The sequence below is a fragment of the Lepidochelys kempii genome, chromosome 6 (assembly GCF_965140285.1).
Source record: "Lepidochelys kempii isolate rLepKem1 chromosome 6, rLepKem1.hap1, whole genome shotgun sequence".
NCBI classification, from domain to species: domain Eukaryota; kingdom Metazoa; phylum Chordata; order Testudines; family Cheloniidae; genus Lepidochelys; species Lepidochelys kempii.
The window spans coordinates 93422021-93442372 of NC_136385.1; the positions used below are offsets into that span (position 1 = coordinate 93422021).

Below are 20352 nucleotides of genomic sequence, written 5' to 3' on the forward strand. Positions count from 1 at the left end.
CTCAGGAGACATCACAGTAGCGTTACCAAATTGAATGGTTTTGGTTTTTCAGCTGAGATTTCCATGATTGAATTTTTGTTGGGGGAAAAAACCTGAAGTTTTCTGAAGAAAAGACAATTTTTGTCCCACTCTCTTGCTAGTGAACACAGGACCTAAACAGTTTTCTGCACCATTAAAGGAAGCATGATCAAGGTCTACACCAGCAGTTAAACTTTTTTCCACTATTGGTTGAGGGACCTGCAGTGGACACCCATTATCAGCAACAAATAGTTTCCTGCAACAGATGGGCCCAGAGCCTTGTATCACTCCTGAAGTACAATTTATATGAACAGTAAACCTTTTAAAAAAAAAAGTGATTAACTGCTTAGCTGGTACTGAATATTCTTGTCATATGGCTAGAATACTACTGTACTGAACCCACGTGTCTATTTTTGCAGTAATTTGTATTGCAAAGTTGAATGTAAAAAGCCACTGGCTTGACTGGATCATTAAACTTAAATCTACTTTTAAAGTTTTAATTCTGGAACAGAGAAATTAAGTTATGTGCTGCCCATGTTCCTCTCATTGCCTATTACTTTACACTGCATTTGCAGGTAGGATTCATAGGAGGGCACTGGCAGTATTTACTTACCAGTGTGTTGCATATTATCGCAAGTGCCTAGTCACAGAGATGGCACATTCATCAGCTCATTACACAGGAGGCTGTAAACAACTGGGTTGACAGCAAATCTCATGCTGTGCTAAGAGGAGGTGCAGAAGGAGGAAGCACTGGCCAGAGTATTCTTTTAACTAGTCCTGGGTGCCTCCTGAATACCTATCAGTAATAGACAAATGAAAAAGAAAAGGAGTACTTGTGGCACCTTAGAGACTAACCAATTTATTTGAGCATAAGCTTCCATGAGCTACAGCTCACTTCATCGAATGCAAATGAAAAAGAGTTAAACCCAGGTCTCCAAGGCTAAATGTTGCAGGTTGGTGGGGATGCGAGCAAGACAAAGGGAAAAGCTATCTAAAATCCTGCGAAATCCATACTGAAGCTTTAACCTGTTTTGCATTAAAATGAGATACTTCAGAGACTGAAAGCTAAATAGACATCTTTAGAGAAATAAAATCTTAAATGCAGTGTTCTCTCGCAAAATATAGATGTGATAAGCAGGGAGGAAATAATAGGAAACTGGCTCTCCTTAAGCCTTTGTATACATATAAACAGGCTGGTGTGTCTTTGTGGCTGACTTTTGCTAAAGTCACAGGGAGCAGGAACATCAGGAACACGTACAAACATCACATTTCTTCATAAACCAAAGAATTTGTGGGCTTCAGCAAAACGTGTTATAAAAGGGATGTTTATAATGGACTTGGATGGAGACAGTTCAGTAGCTTTTGTGACATAGTAGCAGTGAGTGTGAACTATATTTACCATCTGCCTTGTGCAGGCACAATTTTCCTACACTGGAGGCCAATGTCAAAGTAAACTACTTGGATTTCAAATTGCGAAACATCAAAGCAAGGCCACGGTGTTTGCTTATATTACAAACAGATGACTGGGGAGATAAAATCTTTTCTTCATTCTTAAATCAGACAGTACTGGGAGTAACTTATTGGTCTATTGGTTTCACCAGTAGGCATGGCTAACAAACATGGCTGTTGCTACACACATACAAAAGCTGACAGAATGGCTTCTGGCTGGAAGTATGGCAGCATCAACTGTGGCAAGATTCTTAACAATGATCAGAAATATTTCTGGAGAGATGCTGAGAGCAGCGAGTACAAACTGACGGACAAGAAACAGGGATGAAGAAGCATTCAGTTTGTTTTTAAAAGGAGGTGGAAAGTGGCAAATAAGGCTGTAGGGAAGGAATGGGAGTAGAATTCAAGATGCGTTTGCTCCTTGTAGCAGGAGTGAGAGCAGCTGCTGAAGACGCTGTAAAACAATAAGACTGTTGGGTTATTGTTTTGGGTGAGTGGGAAAAGAAGAGAATTAAAGCCAAAACACAAGATCTGGAAGCTTACACTGAAGTATCCAAACCGAGCTGCCCACAGGTTCCTGACTGGGAACAGATTCAGTGCATATTGTTTTGATATTTTTTGTACACAGATGATTTGGATCAAGATGTGAAACGAAAGCACATGAATTCACCCAGTTAAGTAATTTTGAGATGAGACAAATGGCTATTTAATTAAAGATGGTGAACTGCATAACGAGAATTTTTCTTGTAGGAAAAAGTATGTTCCCTAAAAAAGAATGTAAACAGAGCTCGCTGTTTCTTCCTTTCCCCAAGGGAATGAACCCTATGTTCTGTTTATGCATTGCACTAACACACACAGAACTTTGCTCAAACAGATGACATCTGTTCAAAAGTGATACCGCAGGAAATGCATCCCAATAGCCTGCTTCAAACGAGAACAAGGGTATACTGGTTGAAACTATAGTAAAGAACAGAATTATCAGATACATAAATGAATATGATATATTGGGGAAGAGCCAACACTGCTTTTGTAAAGAAAAACCATGCCTCACCAATATATTAGAATTCTTTGAATGGTGTCAAACCTGAGAACAAGTGTGACCCAGTTGATATAGTGTACCTGGACTTTCAGAAAGGTTTTGACAAGGTTCCTCACCAAAGGCTGTTAAGCAAAGTAAGCAGTCATGGGATGAGAGGGAAGATCCTCTCATGGATCAGTAACTGGTTGAAAAATAGGAAATGACGTGTAGGAATAAACTGTCAGTTTTCACAGTAGAAAAAGGTAAATTAGCAGGGTCCCTCAAGGATCTGTACTGAGACCAGTACAGTTCAACATTCATAAATGCTCTGGAAAAAGGAGTAAACAGTGAGATGGCAAAGTTTGCAGATGATATAAAATTACTCAAGACAGTTAAGTGCAAAGCAGACTGAAAAGAGTTACAAACTGGGTGACTGAGCAATAAAATGGCAGATGAAATTCAAGATTGATAAATGCAAATTAATGCACATTGGAAAACAATCCCAACAATACATTCAAAATGATGGGGTCTAAATTAGCTGTTACCACTCAAGACAGATCTTGGAGTCATTGTGGATAGTTCTCTGAAAACATCTGCTCAATGTGCAGTGGTAATTAAAAAAGTTTACAGTATGTTAGCAACCACTAGGAAAGGGATAGATAAGACAAAATTTAATGTCGTATGCCCACACCTTGAATACTGTGTGCTGTTCTAGTCACTGATACCAGTTAGCTCTGTGTTGTTGGGGAACCAGGGCGCAGTATCCAGCCTGTCTGACTCATGAAAGACCCTCCACCCACCCCCTGGCAGCCTCTGCTTGAACCAAAGCCGATTAGAGAAAAGACTTGCAGAGAGCAGTGAAGGGCGGTGGGAAACACACCTAGACCCCTCCTGACAAGGGTGACAAGATTAAGCCTCATCTGCATCAAAGATGGGACAGGGAGGCATCTCCATTAACATACAGAATGGAGAACAGAGATTCCAAGGCATGAACCGCACTGAACTCTGGGACTAGAAAAGCAAGGAAGCACTGCATCCTGGGGGATCTCTGCTCTAGATGTTAATGAACCTACGCCTGCACACAGCCAGCTCAGCAGTTATCAGACCAATTCTAGTAATAAATCCTTGATCGATATCCAAAATACTGAAGCAGCCTAATTGCATTGTGAGCTCCCTGGAAGGAACACCGCCCATAGCAAAGAGTGATCAGCTCCTAATGTCTAGTCTAAAGAAAACCCTTGTGTCATCAGTTTACCCATAAACAAATTTAGTGTTCTCCCTTGAACCATTGTTGTTTCTCTACAAAACCCCCTATCTATGTTCAAGTAAGTGTTCTGATGCATGGATCCAACTCTTCATCAGTTCCACTGGGATTTCATCTTCTTCCGACTGATCGTGCTGGGGGCTCTGCCTGTCTCCAGCACTCAGGACCCTGAGCTACCACCATCACCTGGGAACCCCGACCAGTTCAAGCTTCTTGGATTGGCGAGATCCCAGCTCTAGCTCTCTCTCTGTGTTTTCTTTTCTACCTCAGGCAGGTACAGTTTTCTATATCTGACTTTTGTAACCTTAAAAAATGTATCTTATGTTTGTTTACGCTCTCCTTGTGTAGTTATCACTATTATTCAATAAATAACTTTTATGGTTAAGCTGATTGCTTCTCTCTCTCTCTCTGAACTTTACTCCGTGTTTTTAGCTTCCCCATTTACTCTGCAGCAACGCTTCTCTTACCTAAGCTAAAGATCCCTGTAGTGCCCAAAAACACTGTGGGGTTTGCTCATCAAGTGGGTTACTACCAGTACAACAGTAATGTGAAACTGGGGATAGGGACGTGCTGAACCTGTTACATATGAGGGTGGCAGCTTGGAAGTGTTGCTCGACCCAGACTGCCGAGTCCAGGGGCATATAAGGGTGGTAGCTTGAAAGTGCTGCTCGACCCAGTCTGCTGAGTCATGGGGCACAAAGGGTGGCAGCCTGGAACTGATGTTTGACCCAGTCTGCTGAGTCATGGGGCACATAAGGGTGGCAGCCTGGAACTGCTGTTTGACCCAGTCTGCTGAGTCATGGGTCACATAAGGGTGGCAGCCTGGAACTGCTGTTCGACCAGCCTGCTCAGGATTACTCTATTCCAGTGCGGTACCTGTGGCACATAAGGATGGCAGCTTGAAAGTGCTGCTTGGCCCAGCCTATTGAGCCAGGGACATTATAAGGGGTCAACTTGAAAGCGTTGATTGACCTGGTCCACTCGGACTTGAGGGTGTGTGTGTGTGTGGGGGGGGGGGTGTCACATAGTTCTGGAGGAACCCAGGCAGTGATGAGCTGTCAAAATCTTAACAACCGGTTCCCTCCTCAGCCCACGAGGGGGTCATTGCCCCCCCCAGGACCCCTGCCCCATCCACCGCCTCCCCTGTCCTCTGACTTCCCCTAGAACCAGGCAGGAGGGTCTGGTGGGTCACCATCGTAGGTACCCACCGCGCCCCTAAGAGCCAGAGGGACCTGCTGGGGGGCGAGGTGGGGAGTCCCAGTGTTGCTTACCTGGGGCAGCTCCCAGGAAGCATCCGGCAGGTCCCTCTGGCTCCTGGAGGGGAGGGGGGGGGCGTAGCTAGGCAGGAGCAGCTGCTCCCCCCACTGATCACATCAAAAGTGGTGCCTTAGGCACGGACTCCGTGGGTCCTCCAGGGCTGGAGCACCCATGGGGAAGATTTCCCCGTCCCGCGCCCGGTCCCAGCTCATCTCTGCTCCACCTCCTCCCCTGAACGCACGGCGCTGCTCTGCTTCTCCGCCCCCACCCCGTGTCCCACGAATCAGCTGTTCGCGCGGGGAGCCTGGGAGGGCTGAGAAGCAGGCAGCAGCTTTGCACTCAGGCCCAGGGAGGCGGAGACGAGCTGGGGAGGGGAGCGGTTCTCCTGCGTGCCCCAGGTTACCTGCTGTGGCGCAAGCGGCCCTCCTCGTGCCCCCCGCCCCAGCTCACCTCCGCTCTGCCTTCCTGGACCTGAGTGCGAAGCTGCCGCTTGCGTCTCAGCCCTCCCAGGCTTCCCGCGCGAACAGCTGATTCGTGGGAAACCGGGGGTGGGGGGGGAAGAGAGAAGCGGGGCAGAGCGTAACTCAGGGGTGGAGGTGAGCTGGGGCCGGGGAGCTGCTGGTGGGTGCTCTGCACCCAACAAATTTTCCCTGTGCAGGGTGCAGTTCCCTGGAGCTTGCTCACTGATCTAGATCAGTGGTTTGCAACCTTTTTTCATTTGTGGACCCCCAAAAAATTTCAAATGGAGGTGTGGACCCCTTTGGAAATCTTAGAGTCTGCAGACCTCTGGAGGTCTGCAGACCACAGGTTGAAAACCACTGATCTAGATAAAGTGATAGCCACTAGGAGGAAGTCGTTAGAGTGAAGTGACGCAAGGAGCATTCTGAAAGTCCAAAATGGAGGCTCCATGACCCTCTGGAGGATTATGAGGTTCTAGGCAGGGGTGAAAGTTTTTTGACTGGTGGTAAGTATGCGATAGCCTTTTGAAAAACTTCACTACCAGGGTGAGAAAAGACTGAACATGACCGCACACTCAGATAGCAAGCTGAGATTGTCTCATGTGCAGTCTTGCTGCAATGTTAAAGGTTGGAACTTTTTGCTCCAGAGGGGGTTTGAGAGCAGGATCGTTGCTGGACACCATCCTCCTGCAGGGGAACAGAAGCCTGCTCTATGTCTTTCCACCGATTCCCAGGATCAAGAGAGCCATGATGATTCTCATAGTTCCAAGGCCAAGGCAGTTCTGACTGACAGACCTATTACAGATGGTCATTCAGCTGCTGATCCATTTTTCTCAGACACCTGGACCTGATCTCACAGATACTCCATTGAGAGCCAAAGTGTCTACACCAGACATGTGGCTGCTGGCTTGTTGTGTACCATGGAGAGGGATGGCTCCTTACAGGTCCAGGAAATCCTGGTACAGAGCAGGAAGATGTGTACCATGAAAACGTATTCTACAGAGGTTCTCTATCTGGGCAGCCATGTACAGTCTGGACCCTATTCAGGCCTTGATACCACAGACAGACTACTTACTGCACTTAAAACAGACCACATTTAATTCATCTACAGTGGGATCCACACCGGCATACTCTAAGCAGTATAAATATTTTCTTTGCGCCCACAAGGGTTCAAATAATCTTATGTACCAGTCTTTAAAAGCTGATGAGACTGAAGACATGCTAGTGTTATGCACTGTCTCAGTCAGACCTCTGAATAGTTTCTCCTGGCATATTTGACTACAGGCATTACTGTCTTGGTAGAACACCACAGGAGAGATATAGTTCAGAAACTTCTGTAATACTCAACATTATTTCTTGTGCTCAAGATCAATTCCTTACCTATAGTGCCTGGGATTGGTAGACCCTTTGCCTCAGATTTTTCCAAAGAAATCAAGGCCTTGGCTACACTTAAAGTTGGCAGCATATGTAGGTTGCTTAGGGGTGTGAAAAAATAATCACACCCCAACCAACAGACCTATGCTGACAAAAGCCCTAGTGTAGATGCTGTTATACCAGCAAGACTTAACTTGCCAGCATAATTTAGGCCTTGGTCTGCACTTAAAAATTAGATCAACCTAGCGATGTCAGGGCTGTGAAAAAGTTCACATCCTGAATGCTATAGTTAGGTTGACCTAAGCCCCACTGTAGACACAGCTAAGTCAACAGAAGAATTTTTCTGTCAACCTAGCTACCGCCTCGGAGGGGTAGATTAACTACATCAACAAAAAAACCCAATTCCATCAATTTAGGAGTGTCTACCCTACCATGCCATAGCTGTGGTGCTTGTAACGTAGACATAGCCTTATTTCATTCGGGGAGTTGGGATAAACTATGATGGCAAAAGCACTTTTGCTTGCATAAGCTACATCCGCACTAGGAGGATTCGCCAGTATAGCTATACCACCAAACCCCTTTTAGTCAGACAGTTAGTATAACAAATAGGAATGAGTCGGTAAGGGCAAGAGAAACAGCCATAGCTGGTTTCAGAATCACTATTTTAACTTTGTGTTCTACAGGCACTGCCTTTATGTTCGAAAAAAAAAAAATAGTTGGCAAGGTGAGAAAACTGCTTGGTTCTGTTAATGTAGGTTTCCAGTGAGGATGGCACTGATGCACAATCTCTCCTATTAAATATCACTACAGCTTTAAAAGACAGAAAAAGCCTCTGCTGTGCATGCTTAAAAAAAAGCTCTGTGCTTCCCCCAAGCACACGCACGATTAAAGGAACAGTGTTTTCTTTAAAAAAAAATTCTTTACACATTCAGGTACAAGTCATGAGAAATTTTCAGCTTTGTCCACACTGGGGAGTTTCACAAAGGTGTAGCTGTACCAATGTAAAGAGTGACTTGCACTAGGGTGGTTTACACTGGTGCCTGTCACTGTTTACATTAGTTTTGTCAGAACAAGTACAAAAATCTTAATGCAAAGGTTGGTATTTGGTCACACGGATCTGGCTCTCCTTGTTTCCAGCTGCCAAGGGCAACTAGAACTACTATTCAGATTGTAAGCACTCTGAGGCCGGGAGCACCCTTTGCTGTGTGTCCATACCACTTAGGAAAGTATTTACTAGTATTGCAATAGTGCCTAATACTATTTTTGAGTGTAAAAAACTGCCATAGTTGCCACAGGGATCTTGTTTGATGGAGAAAGAGATCATGTCCATGAGAATACTCATGCCCCACCTCCAATCGACCCATCATGCCAACCTTTATCTCCCACTTGTTAAATTGTCTCATTATTTCCTTGTACTTCCCCATATCTCTGTAACCATCTGTTGCCTCTCTTGTACTTTGATTGTAAACATTTTGGGGCAGGAACTTTCCTTTTGTTCTGCATTTGTACAGCACCTACCACAACAGGGTCCTGGTGCACAACAGATTCCCAGCCTCTGTGATAATATAAATAAGATTAAATGAGAAGTTTGAGGCGCTCTGATGTAGTAACTCGTACTCCAGTGCTTGAGCTAAAAGCTCCAAGTTCCACACTACCCCACCCCGGCCTAGAACCTCTCTTCTCTGCCATCTCATCTGTTAGCAGCCAGTCATTCCTGTTCAAATGCTTCACCTCACAAACCCCAAAAGAAACCAGTATAAAAAAAAAATTGGAGCTAGCAAGACGTGTGCTGTTTCACAACAGGAATATTACCTCCCTCTCAAGTTTGAGGATTAGTGTTCTAGAAGCACTCTGTGGATAGAGTGTGCTATACACGTGTTATTTATTGAGAGAAAAAAAGGATCTAGTAATTTAATTTGATCTCTAACTAAACTGATGAAGACAGACAAATAAGCCATTTAAACAAAACGAGTTTAAGATTCAGATTTCCTAGCGGCTGTCCCTGTATGACAATTCAACTTTTGTAGCTATGTAGACTTAAGACAACATAGATATAGCAGGAGTTGCTATGCTCTAGGAACAAGGTGAGTGTACACACAGGTCTCACCTGAAACCTGAAGTGGTGCATGAGAAAGTTTTTAACAGCTGCTGCACATACCACATTGTTGATTAGAAGTCCAAAAGGCAAAGAAAACATACTGGAGAGTGCTGACACCCCAACCCAATAAACACAGCATCAAAGAAGAGATAACACAAAGTTCTATCAGCATTTGTAAATAAACATTCCTCACAGGACCAAAACCAGAAAGACTCCCCTACCCAGGTTAAAACAGTTTTCCTGGAGTCTGACCATGTGCTCCGTGGGAGGGAGGGAGGGAGATAGGGATGCAGCAGCTCACTGGATTTAAAAGACCCCCTGCTGGAGGCACAAACACAGTGAGTGATGTTTATAGCTGTCAGTTTCCTGGGGAGAAGCAGGAAACTCTTTATGACCCCCAAAGTATTTGTTTCTCCATCAGTTCCCCAGCCAAGCTTGGGATTCTCAAGGGCCACAACAAAAAATGTTTCACTTTGCTCTAATTAGTTTTGACTGGCCCCTGGGTTCCTAAGGTGATAACTTAACACCTAATTAACAAGTCTATTATTAGGGGAAATTCAAATGAGCTGAGTTTAATGCTAATTGAATGTTTTCAAATTCAGCCTGCACAAGGACTTTTTATTTCCCCTTCAACTGCAATAGCAGCCACTGCTTCCGTTTGATCTATATAGAGATTGCCCAAATCTTGATGTTGCAGACAAGGTAGAAATAGCAGATTACAAACATGGGGCTGGAAGCCACTTACATTCAGTGCCAAGAATTGCTTTCGGGGCTGCTCCTTAGGTTGTACTTTGCATTATTACACCAATGTGTGCACATGTAGGGTTCATCTCTGCTAAAAAAAATTGCTCTTTTTTTAAATTAAAGAGTTATCTTGTAAAACCTAATGGAGACCAGGCACAGGGTAGTTTTATCTGCTGCATTTGGGCTGCTTACTGACAACCACTCCCTTCACTCCTGTTAGCCCTGTGAAGCCACCGCTGGATTCTACTCTGCCTGCGCATCATCAGCATCAGCCAAATTCCAAATGCACGATCTATACTGCTGGCTCTTATGCAAGAGGCAGAATGGACTCAGCTGGATTCTCAGATGCCAGAGTGAATTTGTAGCACCGACAAAAAAGCCAGCTTTTGACTCTGAAACTGAGCCAACTGGCTCTGCAAAAGTCACAGAGGGTAAATATTTATTAATTTATTAGATAACAAAAGAGCACCCATTCAATATGCTGGTAGCCCTTGACAATAACACACACCCTAAACCGACCCATCAAATCCCCAGATCAATTCGAAGAACCCAGACACAGCATAAACAAGAATTAATCAGTCCCACACAATCCCTAGTCCCATGAGACTATGATCCCTCCCTAGTCCCATATCATCACAGTCCATCCCTATTCAATCCCCATCTCATTGTGGCTGAGTGGGAGGATCTTTAAGGGTCCATCCTTCTGGATGGCCCTACTGCTGCCGTAGTCAGGCCAGGACCCCAGAGCTAATGCGTATCCCAAATCCCTCTCCTCACCTTTCATACAGAACTCACCATGTTATTTTCAACCCTGACCTAGTCTCTGAAAAGAAAGCATTTACTATTTCTGAGCACAGAGCACAGGAAAGAGCAACAGCCATCAAATCTAGAGAGGGCATCACCAAGTCAGGCAGATGCATCAGAGTTAGGAACTACTCAAGCATGCCCACTGGTAGGAAACAAAATCCTGAAGTGACCCATCTTACCGATTTTTCTTCTTAACCCTCCACTCTCACTTAACTAAGTAAAAGAAAAACATCAGCAGTTAAAGAGCAACAGTCAGAGCTTTTGCAAAGATTTAAAAAATTTAACTGTTAAAAGTTTCTGGGGTTTTTTGGAGGGGCAGGGCGTGTGTCTGGGATTTCCATTTCCGGTAATATTTTGTATTTATAAATGACAAGTATTTGGGCAGACTTGCTTCATGGCCATTTAATACACAATCTCAGTTTGTAAACTAGCTCTCTTGCTAATGGAAATTCTCGCTGGTTTCCCCTATACTTTGATTCTATCACCATTCAGTTGAGATCTGTTTGTAAAGCTCTTCACTGCAGAATCACAAGATCCAGGAATCACCTCCTCAGTCATCCAGCTTAGCATCATTACTACACAGGATCCTTCACTACACCATTACAATGAATATCTTCTTGTATCCTGTATTTGCAATTTTAAAAAGGACAGAACCTCAATTTCCTCCTGCAAAGCCTTTTCTATTTCTTAAATATCCTTGAGAAGATGTTTTCCCTTAATATCTACCTTAAACTTCTCCTCCCATAGCCTCATTTCACTGCTCTTTGCTTTGCTAGGTTCTTTAGCTGTGAATGACTGCCTAGATGGTAACCATAGTTTCAGCAGACTTGAATTTAAAAAGGCTCAGTGAATTATTTCATATATTGGAGCCTCATATTATCTGGAAAAACAAAGATTCACGCATTGTTAAGCCCCACAGATTCTGAAAAAAAAAAAAAAAATCACAATTTGTACCAGACTTCATTGAAAGGGACCATTTCACCCTATGCAGAAAGGCAGTCTTTTCCAAGTTGTGAATTCAGATATTCTATGCTAATGACACTGAATGTTATTACTCCTCTGTTCTAGAATACTAACATTCAATGGAGACTGCAAGAGCAGTGGAAGAAGGTAGCACACACAGTTATCCTGCAGGAATCTTGCCTGGATTAGCCTCCGTACTATTGCAAAGATGCTTAATGGCCACGGGTCCATTTTATGTCTAATCTGAAGGACACTTCTGGCAGCACAATGCTCTCTAGCACAGGCTCTGGAATACTTACTGACTCAGGGTGAAGAGCATCCCTAGCACCACACTACAACACTAGGGTCAGTAATGAAGGAAGAGCACTCCTAAAGAGTTATCCACACCATTTTCTGCAGTACAGGATGAATGCATCCGATGATGTGAGCTGTAGCTCACGAAAGCCTACACTCAAATAAATGTGTTAGTCTCTAAGGTGCCACAAGTACTCCTTTTCTTTTTGCGAATATAGACTAACACGGCTGTTACTCTGAAACCTACAGTACCTAAGTTTTCCTTGAAGCTGCCACATCCAATTAGCGAGCATTCACATGATCTAAGCACCAAGATCAGACACTAACAGAGTCCACATGAAAGCTAACTGATTAACATGAGCAAACTGAGAATGCTTAATCTACATGTAAAATGTTTTTTTGGTGGGATAAAGCAGCATGCTGCAGCTGGACAATTTTTACTAGAGGAAACTATCACACAACCAACCCTCCAATCACTTTCAAAATCTCCCCCCCTGGATTTCACAACTACTTGTTCCACCCTACCTCTATTCACTCCTGTAAGGCTGGCCTCCTCCCAGCTCTCTGAAGTTAGCAATTCTTTCATTTGTGCAGCAACAACTTGTCAGCCGTGCAAAGTTTGCCACCCTAGGCACATTGTCTGCTTTCCCATTCCTACCATGGTGATAAAGGATGACAAAAGTTAGAGGTTTATACTCAAAAGTTATTGCCCTGGACAAGCAGAATTTTAACTCCCCTCCCCTGAAGCCATTCAACTGCTTCCTCTATTTCCTATCCTAAAGCTTGCCTTCTCTAGCCTCAGATCAACTCCCTCTAGAAAGCATTTTGTCATCTTACATAACCAGGATGCTCCTTAAAAATATGGGGAAGTTCATGTTTCATAGAAACTAAAGTTGAAATGCAAAAATGTTTAATTTCCTTTATCTGAAGTCTTCAAAACCATGCAGAAAGACACCGCGAGACAGATGTCCATTTTTCTTTTGGGGAGGGGCCCTCAAAGAGGGAGAAAAAGACGGGAGGATGTTGAACTGTTAAAACATGCTCACATCTGTGGCACTCGCCATTTGTGCTTCCTCCGATGGGGAACTCAATCTCATTCCCCCTTTGCTTTTTTATAATCATAGAGCCAAATGCAACAAGAGGATGGATGGCCATACAAGCTGCAGTTAGAGGCTCTGTTCCTAGAAGATGGCATGTCCCACATATTTCTGATGTTCCCTTCTTAGCTCCTGTTACTTTTGTGGAAACATTCGAAGACTCCAGAAAGGAAACTCATATGATCCATTTCAAGACCACAAGACTATCGCTTTAGTTGTAAGTAAAGTAAGTAGGAGTGGTGGACTCTCAGGCTTGCAGGATAGGGACCCAAGATGGCATTACTACAGAGAAGGACTTTGAGGAGCACCTACTAAGAGCAGCAATAGAAGTGGCAGCAGCTGCTCAAGGACAGAAACATGGTTCAGCCATCACTTAGACCAGGGATTCTCAACCTTTTTCTCTCTGAGCCCCTCCTCAACATGCTATAAAAACTCCAGGGCTCAGCCCGGGACGGGGGGCAGGCCCGGCCCTCAGGGCAGGGGCCTTGGGCATAGGTGTAGTTTGATTTCTGTTTTGGGGGTGAGAAGGGGCCAGCCACCTCTGCATGGCAGGGTCCAGGGAGGGAATGCCACCTCCAACCCCTGACTCACCTAACCTGGACACCCAGCCTGTTTTGGGGGGGGGGGGGGGGGCTGCAACTAAATTTTACGACTCAAAGGTGGGGGGCTCAGTACAAAAAGTTTGAAAACAGCTTAGGGTGCAGGAAAGGGGATGGCTAGGAGGGTAGCTCAGGGTGCAGGGAGGGGGGTTTTAGGGGCTGTGTGCAAGCAGCGGAGTAGCTCAGGGTGCAGGGAGGGGCTGTGTGCTGGGAGGGCTCCCCTGCGGTCCCTGTTCCCAGAGGGGTCTGCCAGCCACAGAGCCGGGTCTCCCCAACCGGGTGGCTCTTACTGGCTACCTCTGCTGGTGCAAAGGTGGTTGGGAGCTGAGGAGCAGCTTCAACCCAGAGAAGGGGGAATGCTGTGGCTGCCTGCTCCATGGCACCAGCCAGAGCAGCAGCTACCCCGCTCTGGCTTCCTGCCTCTGACCTGGCCCTGGGGCAGGGAGAGGAGTTAGTTTGTTTGGTTTTTTTTTGTTTGTTTTTTTTTTGGGGGGGGGGGGGGGGAAAGGGCGGCGGAGAAGGTGTGGAGCTGCCCCCAGGACTCTCGTGCTCTTGTGCTGCTGTTTGACAGGGGTGGGGAAAAGAAATGCTTTCCTTGTTCCTAACTCTGCCCATAGGCTCAGGGCTTCTGCCCCACACAGAGCACCAGGGCTTGGGGATTCAGCCCCACGTTTCCCAGCTTCAGCTCCACGGGGGGTGCTAGGGCTTGGGCTCGGGCTCTGGGTTTCAAGCCGCAGGGCCCCATGGCCCCCTTGAAAGGTTTCGCGGACCCCCATTTGAGAACCACTGACTTAAGACAGCTGGAATGGCCATCTTTTCTAGCCTACCCCTCCAGGACAGTCACTTCCACTGACATATGATGTTTTTAAAGCCATATGGGCTGGTTTGGACAGCACCATGTGGGCACCTATTATGTATGTCAGCAGGTAATAGCCAGCACTGACAGGTTAGGTTAGACAGACAATGAGAAGTGAAAAGTAAAGCTGCTTATCTCAATCTAGGCTGCATATTCATGTGCTGTCTCCTAACTACATCTATTCGACCTGCATTCGCCTCCTACTTCAGCTCTGCAAATGGCCATGCTGGTTTCCATGTGTATTTTATCTAGGCTGCCTGCTTACTAACATCCTGTTAGCTAGTGACAGCCTGCTGGAAAGACCTCAAAGGGAACATTTACTCCAACGGCACAATTGACCTTAGATTGTAGTAGCAGCAATATATTGTGTTGCAAGTTTGGAGACCTCCCTGCCCTAGCTACCCCTGTCCCCGGCTGATGCGTCATGAAATTGAGAAATACTTTTGTGAAGGAAATTCTGCTTCTTTCTTTGCTATCTCCTCCCATTCTATCCAGCGGGGAATAGTACATAAAAATTACAGGGTTTATGTTGCTCAGAGCCCAGAGCCAAGAACAAGGAAATCCAACTATTAGTTTCTTCTGTGGCTTTGGCAAGGCCATTGCCTGTCTCAGTTTTGCCCATCTATAAATAAATCTTAATTAGCCGCCTACAGAATGGTCAGGGAACATTCATACAGCACGATGTATTACTCTTGGTTTCAGAGATGTTCAAGAGCAACCTAGTACAGCCCTCAAGCTATCTACCTGTTTCCCTTCCAGAGTTACCACTCATGAGTGTCATTATCTCTATAACTTACATATTTCTACCTCCCAAACGTTGAACATTATTGTCCTGTCCTTAGTCCTTGTGTTCCAGTGATAGTCAAAAACAGGACAAGAGTTCCTTAAGTTAACACTGAGCAGCAGCTCAGTCTGCACAAAGGAGTTTTAACCAGCTCTCTCCATGGAACAGGACTGCAAAGCAGCAGGGATTTTAAAACAATATATTAAGAAATGTTGATTTATGATCTCAAACTATAGAGAGATTGGCAATTGGTGCTGCACCGAAAATGAATTGAAATAGGACCATTTCAAGTACTGTCGTAATCATCCCAGCAAGAATCACCCTGATGAGGTCAAATGGAAAAAACTTTTTAATAACTTAATGATATTCTTCCAGGAGAGATGAGCCTGCAGTAATCCATTTACTTGAGTGTGGATGAAAAGAGAACTTCAGCTTTCCAGGCTGTCAAATACAGCACCTTCGAAGAGCACTAAAACTCACATGAAAGTCTGCCACAACATGATGTTTCTTTGATACCACAAACCAGCTCTCAAAGGCTTAAAATCTCTCTGGCCATACAGAAAAGTTACTAAAAATGCCAGTGCTCCTAAAAGCCATCTTCAAAAACTGGTAACGTGTGCTCATCTTAACCACTTATGTGGAACTTCCAATTAGTTACACATTCTTCAGTCCTCACTTACTTAAACACAGCAGACACTGGAAGTGACACAACAGAAGCAGTGCCTGAGGAGATCGGTGTGAAATGTTGGCCATGATCAGCTGAAGTAGCTCTGACAGTGTCACCTTTAGGAAAGGATGCAAAACTCATCTCTTTGCCATAGTTGTATCCATCAATAACTGGCTGTGTGGTAAATGCACGTTCTTGGAGAACTAGAGAGGAAAAGGATTCTAGTGCAGGACACCAGTACTCAGGGCCTGGGCTCCAGCCCGAGCCTGAACCGTCTACCCTGCTATTTTTAGCCCTGCAGCTCAAGCCCCGGGAACGCGAGTCAATTGACCCAGGCCTCCAAGACTTGGCGCTGCAGGCTTTTCTTTGCAATGTACCCTTACACTGCACTCAGATGTGACCACAGATCGCACTGCCTGCCTTACATGCCGTGGTGATTAGCTACTTTTGCTCCTAGAGCTACCACCACAGCAACAATCAACAGCATTAATTTTACTTTAATATAATATAAATAAGTTAGATTATTCCTGATTTAAGACAAGGAGAAAGGTTACCTTGAGTTGTGTCCAACATATTCTTTTACCACAGGAGTTCTGTCAAGTCATCTAGTCGGATAGCCTTAAAGTTACAGTGTCGTTGTGGCCTTGTTGGTCCCAGCATTTGAGACGGACAAGGTGGGCGCAGTAATATCTTTTATTGGACTAGCTTCTGTTTGTGAAAGACAAGCTTTCAAGCTCATCTTGTCTCTTTCACCAACAGAGGTTGGTCCATTAAAGATATTTTCCTCTAACTGTTACAGCACAAATACAATTCTTCAGTGCATACTACCACCTTGTGGCCAAAAGCTCAAAACATTATGAATCCAGTATATTTGTATTAGTTTTAGAATTAAAAAACTGTGTTTGGACTGCAAATGATATATATTCTGAGTAACACCCATCAACTGTTAAAAAAGGTTGATGCACAAGGAACATGCTATATTATAAAAAAACCTGCTAGACCAAGCCTTACGTTCATTTTGAAACAAGGTTTCAATTTGGGATGATGCAAATTCTAAATACTATAGTTTAGCGGCTAAATATTTCCAATTACCCTGAAAAAAACTCAACCACTACACCTTCCTCTGAGTGATCCGTTATCTCAAAGAGAGACATATCTAGGCACAGATCACTCAAAGTAGGGAGATGCGATGTGTTTAAATTTGCATTTTTTTTTTGAGAGAGAGAGAGAAGAAAATTCAGTACTGTACACAACATCAGTTTGCCTTTTAGGTAAGATTAACCTGTCCTACCTTTTGCTGGAATTACCTTGCTAGATTACTAGCAGAGCAGCATTAGAAAGTAGGGATGCTACAACTAATAGTGAATAAACCTAACTCCTGAAGCAATAAGATAGTTAACAAAAATGCATGCTAACATGTCTGGCAGCAAGCACAGTTACCAGTGCCACGGTTATAAAAAGGTTTAGTTTCCAGCAGTCACAGACCCCCATTCCAGGATTGGAAGCATTTACCGAATAGAAAAGACTTACCAAAAGTTGTGCCATCTTCACCCATAATGCACTTCATGGAGGTGAGGATTTGCTCCATAACAGGTGGTGACAGTGACGTGGCATACACTGCACTATGAGAATGCGTACGGAGGTAGTCAATCAGCTCCTGACAAAACGAACACAGGAGGCCTTCAGATACCACCATCAGTCAGATCTTAAAGCTATAGGCTCCACTGACACCATGACCACCCTACAAATTGGTAGCACCACACGTTGCGCGGACACACACACACACACACACACACTCCACAAGTCACCTAGAAAAGGCTGGGAAGCTCGTAAAAAGCTGCACACGACATTTACTAAACTAAAGTGCTAACAGCAGGGGTGAAACATGCCTGTGCACTATACTTTGTATCCCAAGGCAGGATGAGGGTCAACCAAAAAAATTCGGATAACTCAAATGTAGATTCATTCTGCCAATGATCACAGCATTGGGTTTCGCAACAAGATGTCTGGAATTACTCAAGCTGTGCACAGGTTGTGTTTCGAGAGCAATTGTTCTGTCACGGGAAGATGCAAATCAATCCTCTCATTCCTGAGTGGTGGTGAGTAGGCTCTGCAGATGGCTATGTATCATGTTTGATACAAATCATTGCTAAGCATGTCACTGAACAAGGCATACAAAAGGTCACAAGGGATCTCTGCTAAGTGCACTATGGATAAGGCAGCAGGTGTAATTTAAGAATGAGCAAGAACTTCAGAGAGCCACTCCCTTTCTATTACTTACTCCTATCTTCTGCACTCAAATATAGCTTTTGCTACAGGATGGAAGCAAGCCATGAGGAAGACAAGAGGCACCACTCCCTGGAATGGTTACTCATCACTCATTGTATAATAAAACTATTCCACAACCCCCAGAAATGAGAAGCACTATGGTAAAACACCACAGCACGCGGTGGGACAAATTCTGGCCTCCGCTATGAAAAAAGCAACGGGAAGGCACAACGGTAACCAGGGGCAGAAATTTCTCTCAGCATATATTACTCAAGTTCTATTAGCATGATGCTGTTTTTGTCCCCTCCTAGCACCAGAGAAATTTAGAGCAGTGGTTCTCAACCTGAGGTCCATGGACGCCTGGGAGTCTGCAGACTATGTCTGTCTAAGGGATCTGCAAAAGGTTGTCATTACCATAGAACAGTGGTTTTCAACCTGTGGTTAGAGCTCTGCAAATCTGCAGATATCCGCTTTATGGCCATGGACCATGTCTGCGGATACAAATTTTGTATCCACGCAGTGGTCTACCTACGGTACATGGATCCTTGGGAGCGTGCACACAATGTTTACGATTTCCAAAGGGGTCTGCACCTCCATTCTGTATTTTTTTAGGGGGCCACAAATGAAAAAAGGTTGGGAACCACTGCTCTAGAGCAGGGCTTCCCAAGAGGTGTTAGATGGCCCCCACAGGGAGGATATCGGGCATATAGCAAAGAGAGAAAGGACAATGGAAAGAAAAAAGATGCCTGAAAGCAGATGAAATAGCATACAGTGTTGCTCCATAAAGCTTAATTAGGAGCTAGGAAAGCCTTGCCTTCAGAGTTCTCACTACTAGCTTCATTAACAGGTAGCAATTAAAAAATCCCTACCTTAAAGCACTGAGTAGCTATTAGCAAAAGAATTGCACAACCTCTCCTCCCCAAGTCTCAGCAGCTTTAGCTAATCACTCCTTTTAGGGAATTAGGAGTTCTGAAGGGAATTTTTTCCTGGATTCAACTCATCCACATTGGACAAAATTCCACATAACTGAACTGTATATCAATGTTTAGTTCCCAGTGTACCAGGTGAACTAAAAAAAACAAGCTAACACTGAAGGCCTCCAGGGATGTATCCTGGTACAGAACTGGGTAGGGCCCTAACTATCTGCTACCCAAAAAGTAGTTTCCACTTTTTGACCTTCAGAAGCCCAAATGAATACCTTGCTTCCTATCATGTCTCCCCACCACCTCTTTACCTTCTTGCCTCCGATGTATCCTCCAGCAGCTCCAAAGGCCTTGGTGAACGTTCCCATCATAACATCTACATCCTCAGGGTTAAGTCCAAAATACTCCACCACGCCCCGGCCAGCGAGACCCAGGGCACCTATACTGTGAGCCTCGTCCAGGTACAGGTATGACTTGTACTTCTTCTTGAGGGCAATCACTTCAGGTAGGCGGACTATGGAACCCTCCATGCTGTCGAAGAAAAAACAGATCAAATCATGTTAGATTCAGCTTTAAGGGTTTTTTATAATCGGGGTTCTGTTTGGAGATTCTAAACTGGATTCCTACCCTCCTTTTCTTTACTTCCTTTTAGCAGTTACGTAATTATCATGGAAGCATTATCTACAGACCATAACCCCTCTATGGAAAGATTTCTTTTACAAGTGTTTATGTTTAAAAACAAGATTTGTTGCATTCAGTGTTCAAATTTCCTTATTCTGAAAATCAGCATCACAAGTTAAACAGATTAAGTAGGCGCAAGGATGACAGAGCAACCCAATGCATTCTGTAATGCATTTCCATCTACAACAGATACTGCTTCTCTACCTCACAAACCTCAGTGTCCTATGCTGCCACCAATTAACGTGACATTGTTGATCTCCTAAATGAGATCAACCAGGCTGACCCATGCCTTCCAATAGCAGCTCAAGACCACCTGATCCTTAGGTCATGAGCCAGGTGCAAGGACAACTGAGCTCCAATTTATACCTCCCACACACCCTAAGAGAAGTCATGAGATCTGCACATATTGCCATCTATTCCCATTAGCATGATCAATAACAGACTGCTAGAAATGGAATTGGACTAGAGGGTATAAACTCAGCTCCAGAGCTTAGCATGTTTGATGTAAATAATTTGTTTAGATTACTTAGCATTTGTGTTGTATTTAGGAGATAGGAAGCTTTCCACCAGTACCAGCTGTTATTACAGTGGGCCATGTGGGAGGAGCTTAAAGATCAAACTAGGTCTAAAACAAATGGTCTCTCATCAAGAGCAACAGCTAAGTGGCATGCTCTTATTAACCAGCTCTACTGCTTGGTCCAGCGATGGAACCCAAACCCTGACAGCTGGATCT

The 20352-nt window shown here is 44.4% G+C and overlaps 1 protein-coding gene across 2 annotated transcripts in view; it reads right to left on the minus strand.

The window, feature by feature from the left end:
• SPTLC2 (serine palmitoyltransferase long chain base subunit 2) overlaps positions 1-20352 on the minus strand; it is a 113579-nt gene that overhangs the window by 45150 nt on the left and 48077 nt on the right. For both annotated transcript variants that reach the window (XM_073349295.2, XM_073349296.2), the window contains exons 8-9: positions 19250-19469; positions 17278-17404 (exon numbers count right to left, since the gene is read on the minus strand). In XM_073349295.2, the coding sequence (XP_073205396.2) occupies positions 17278-17404; positions 19250-19469 (347 nt within the window). The remainder of the gene's footprint in view (positions 1-17277; positions 17405-19249; positions 19470-20352) is intronic.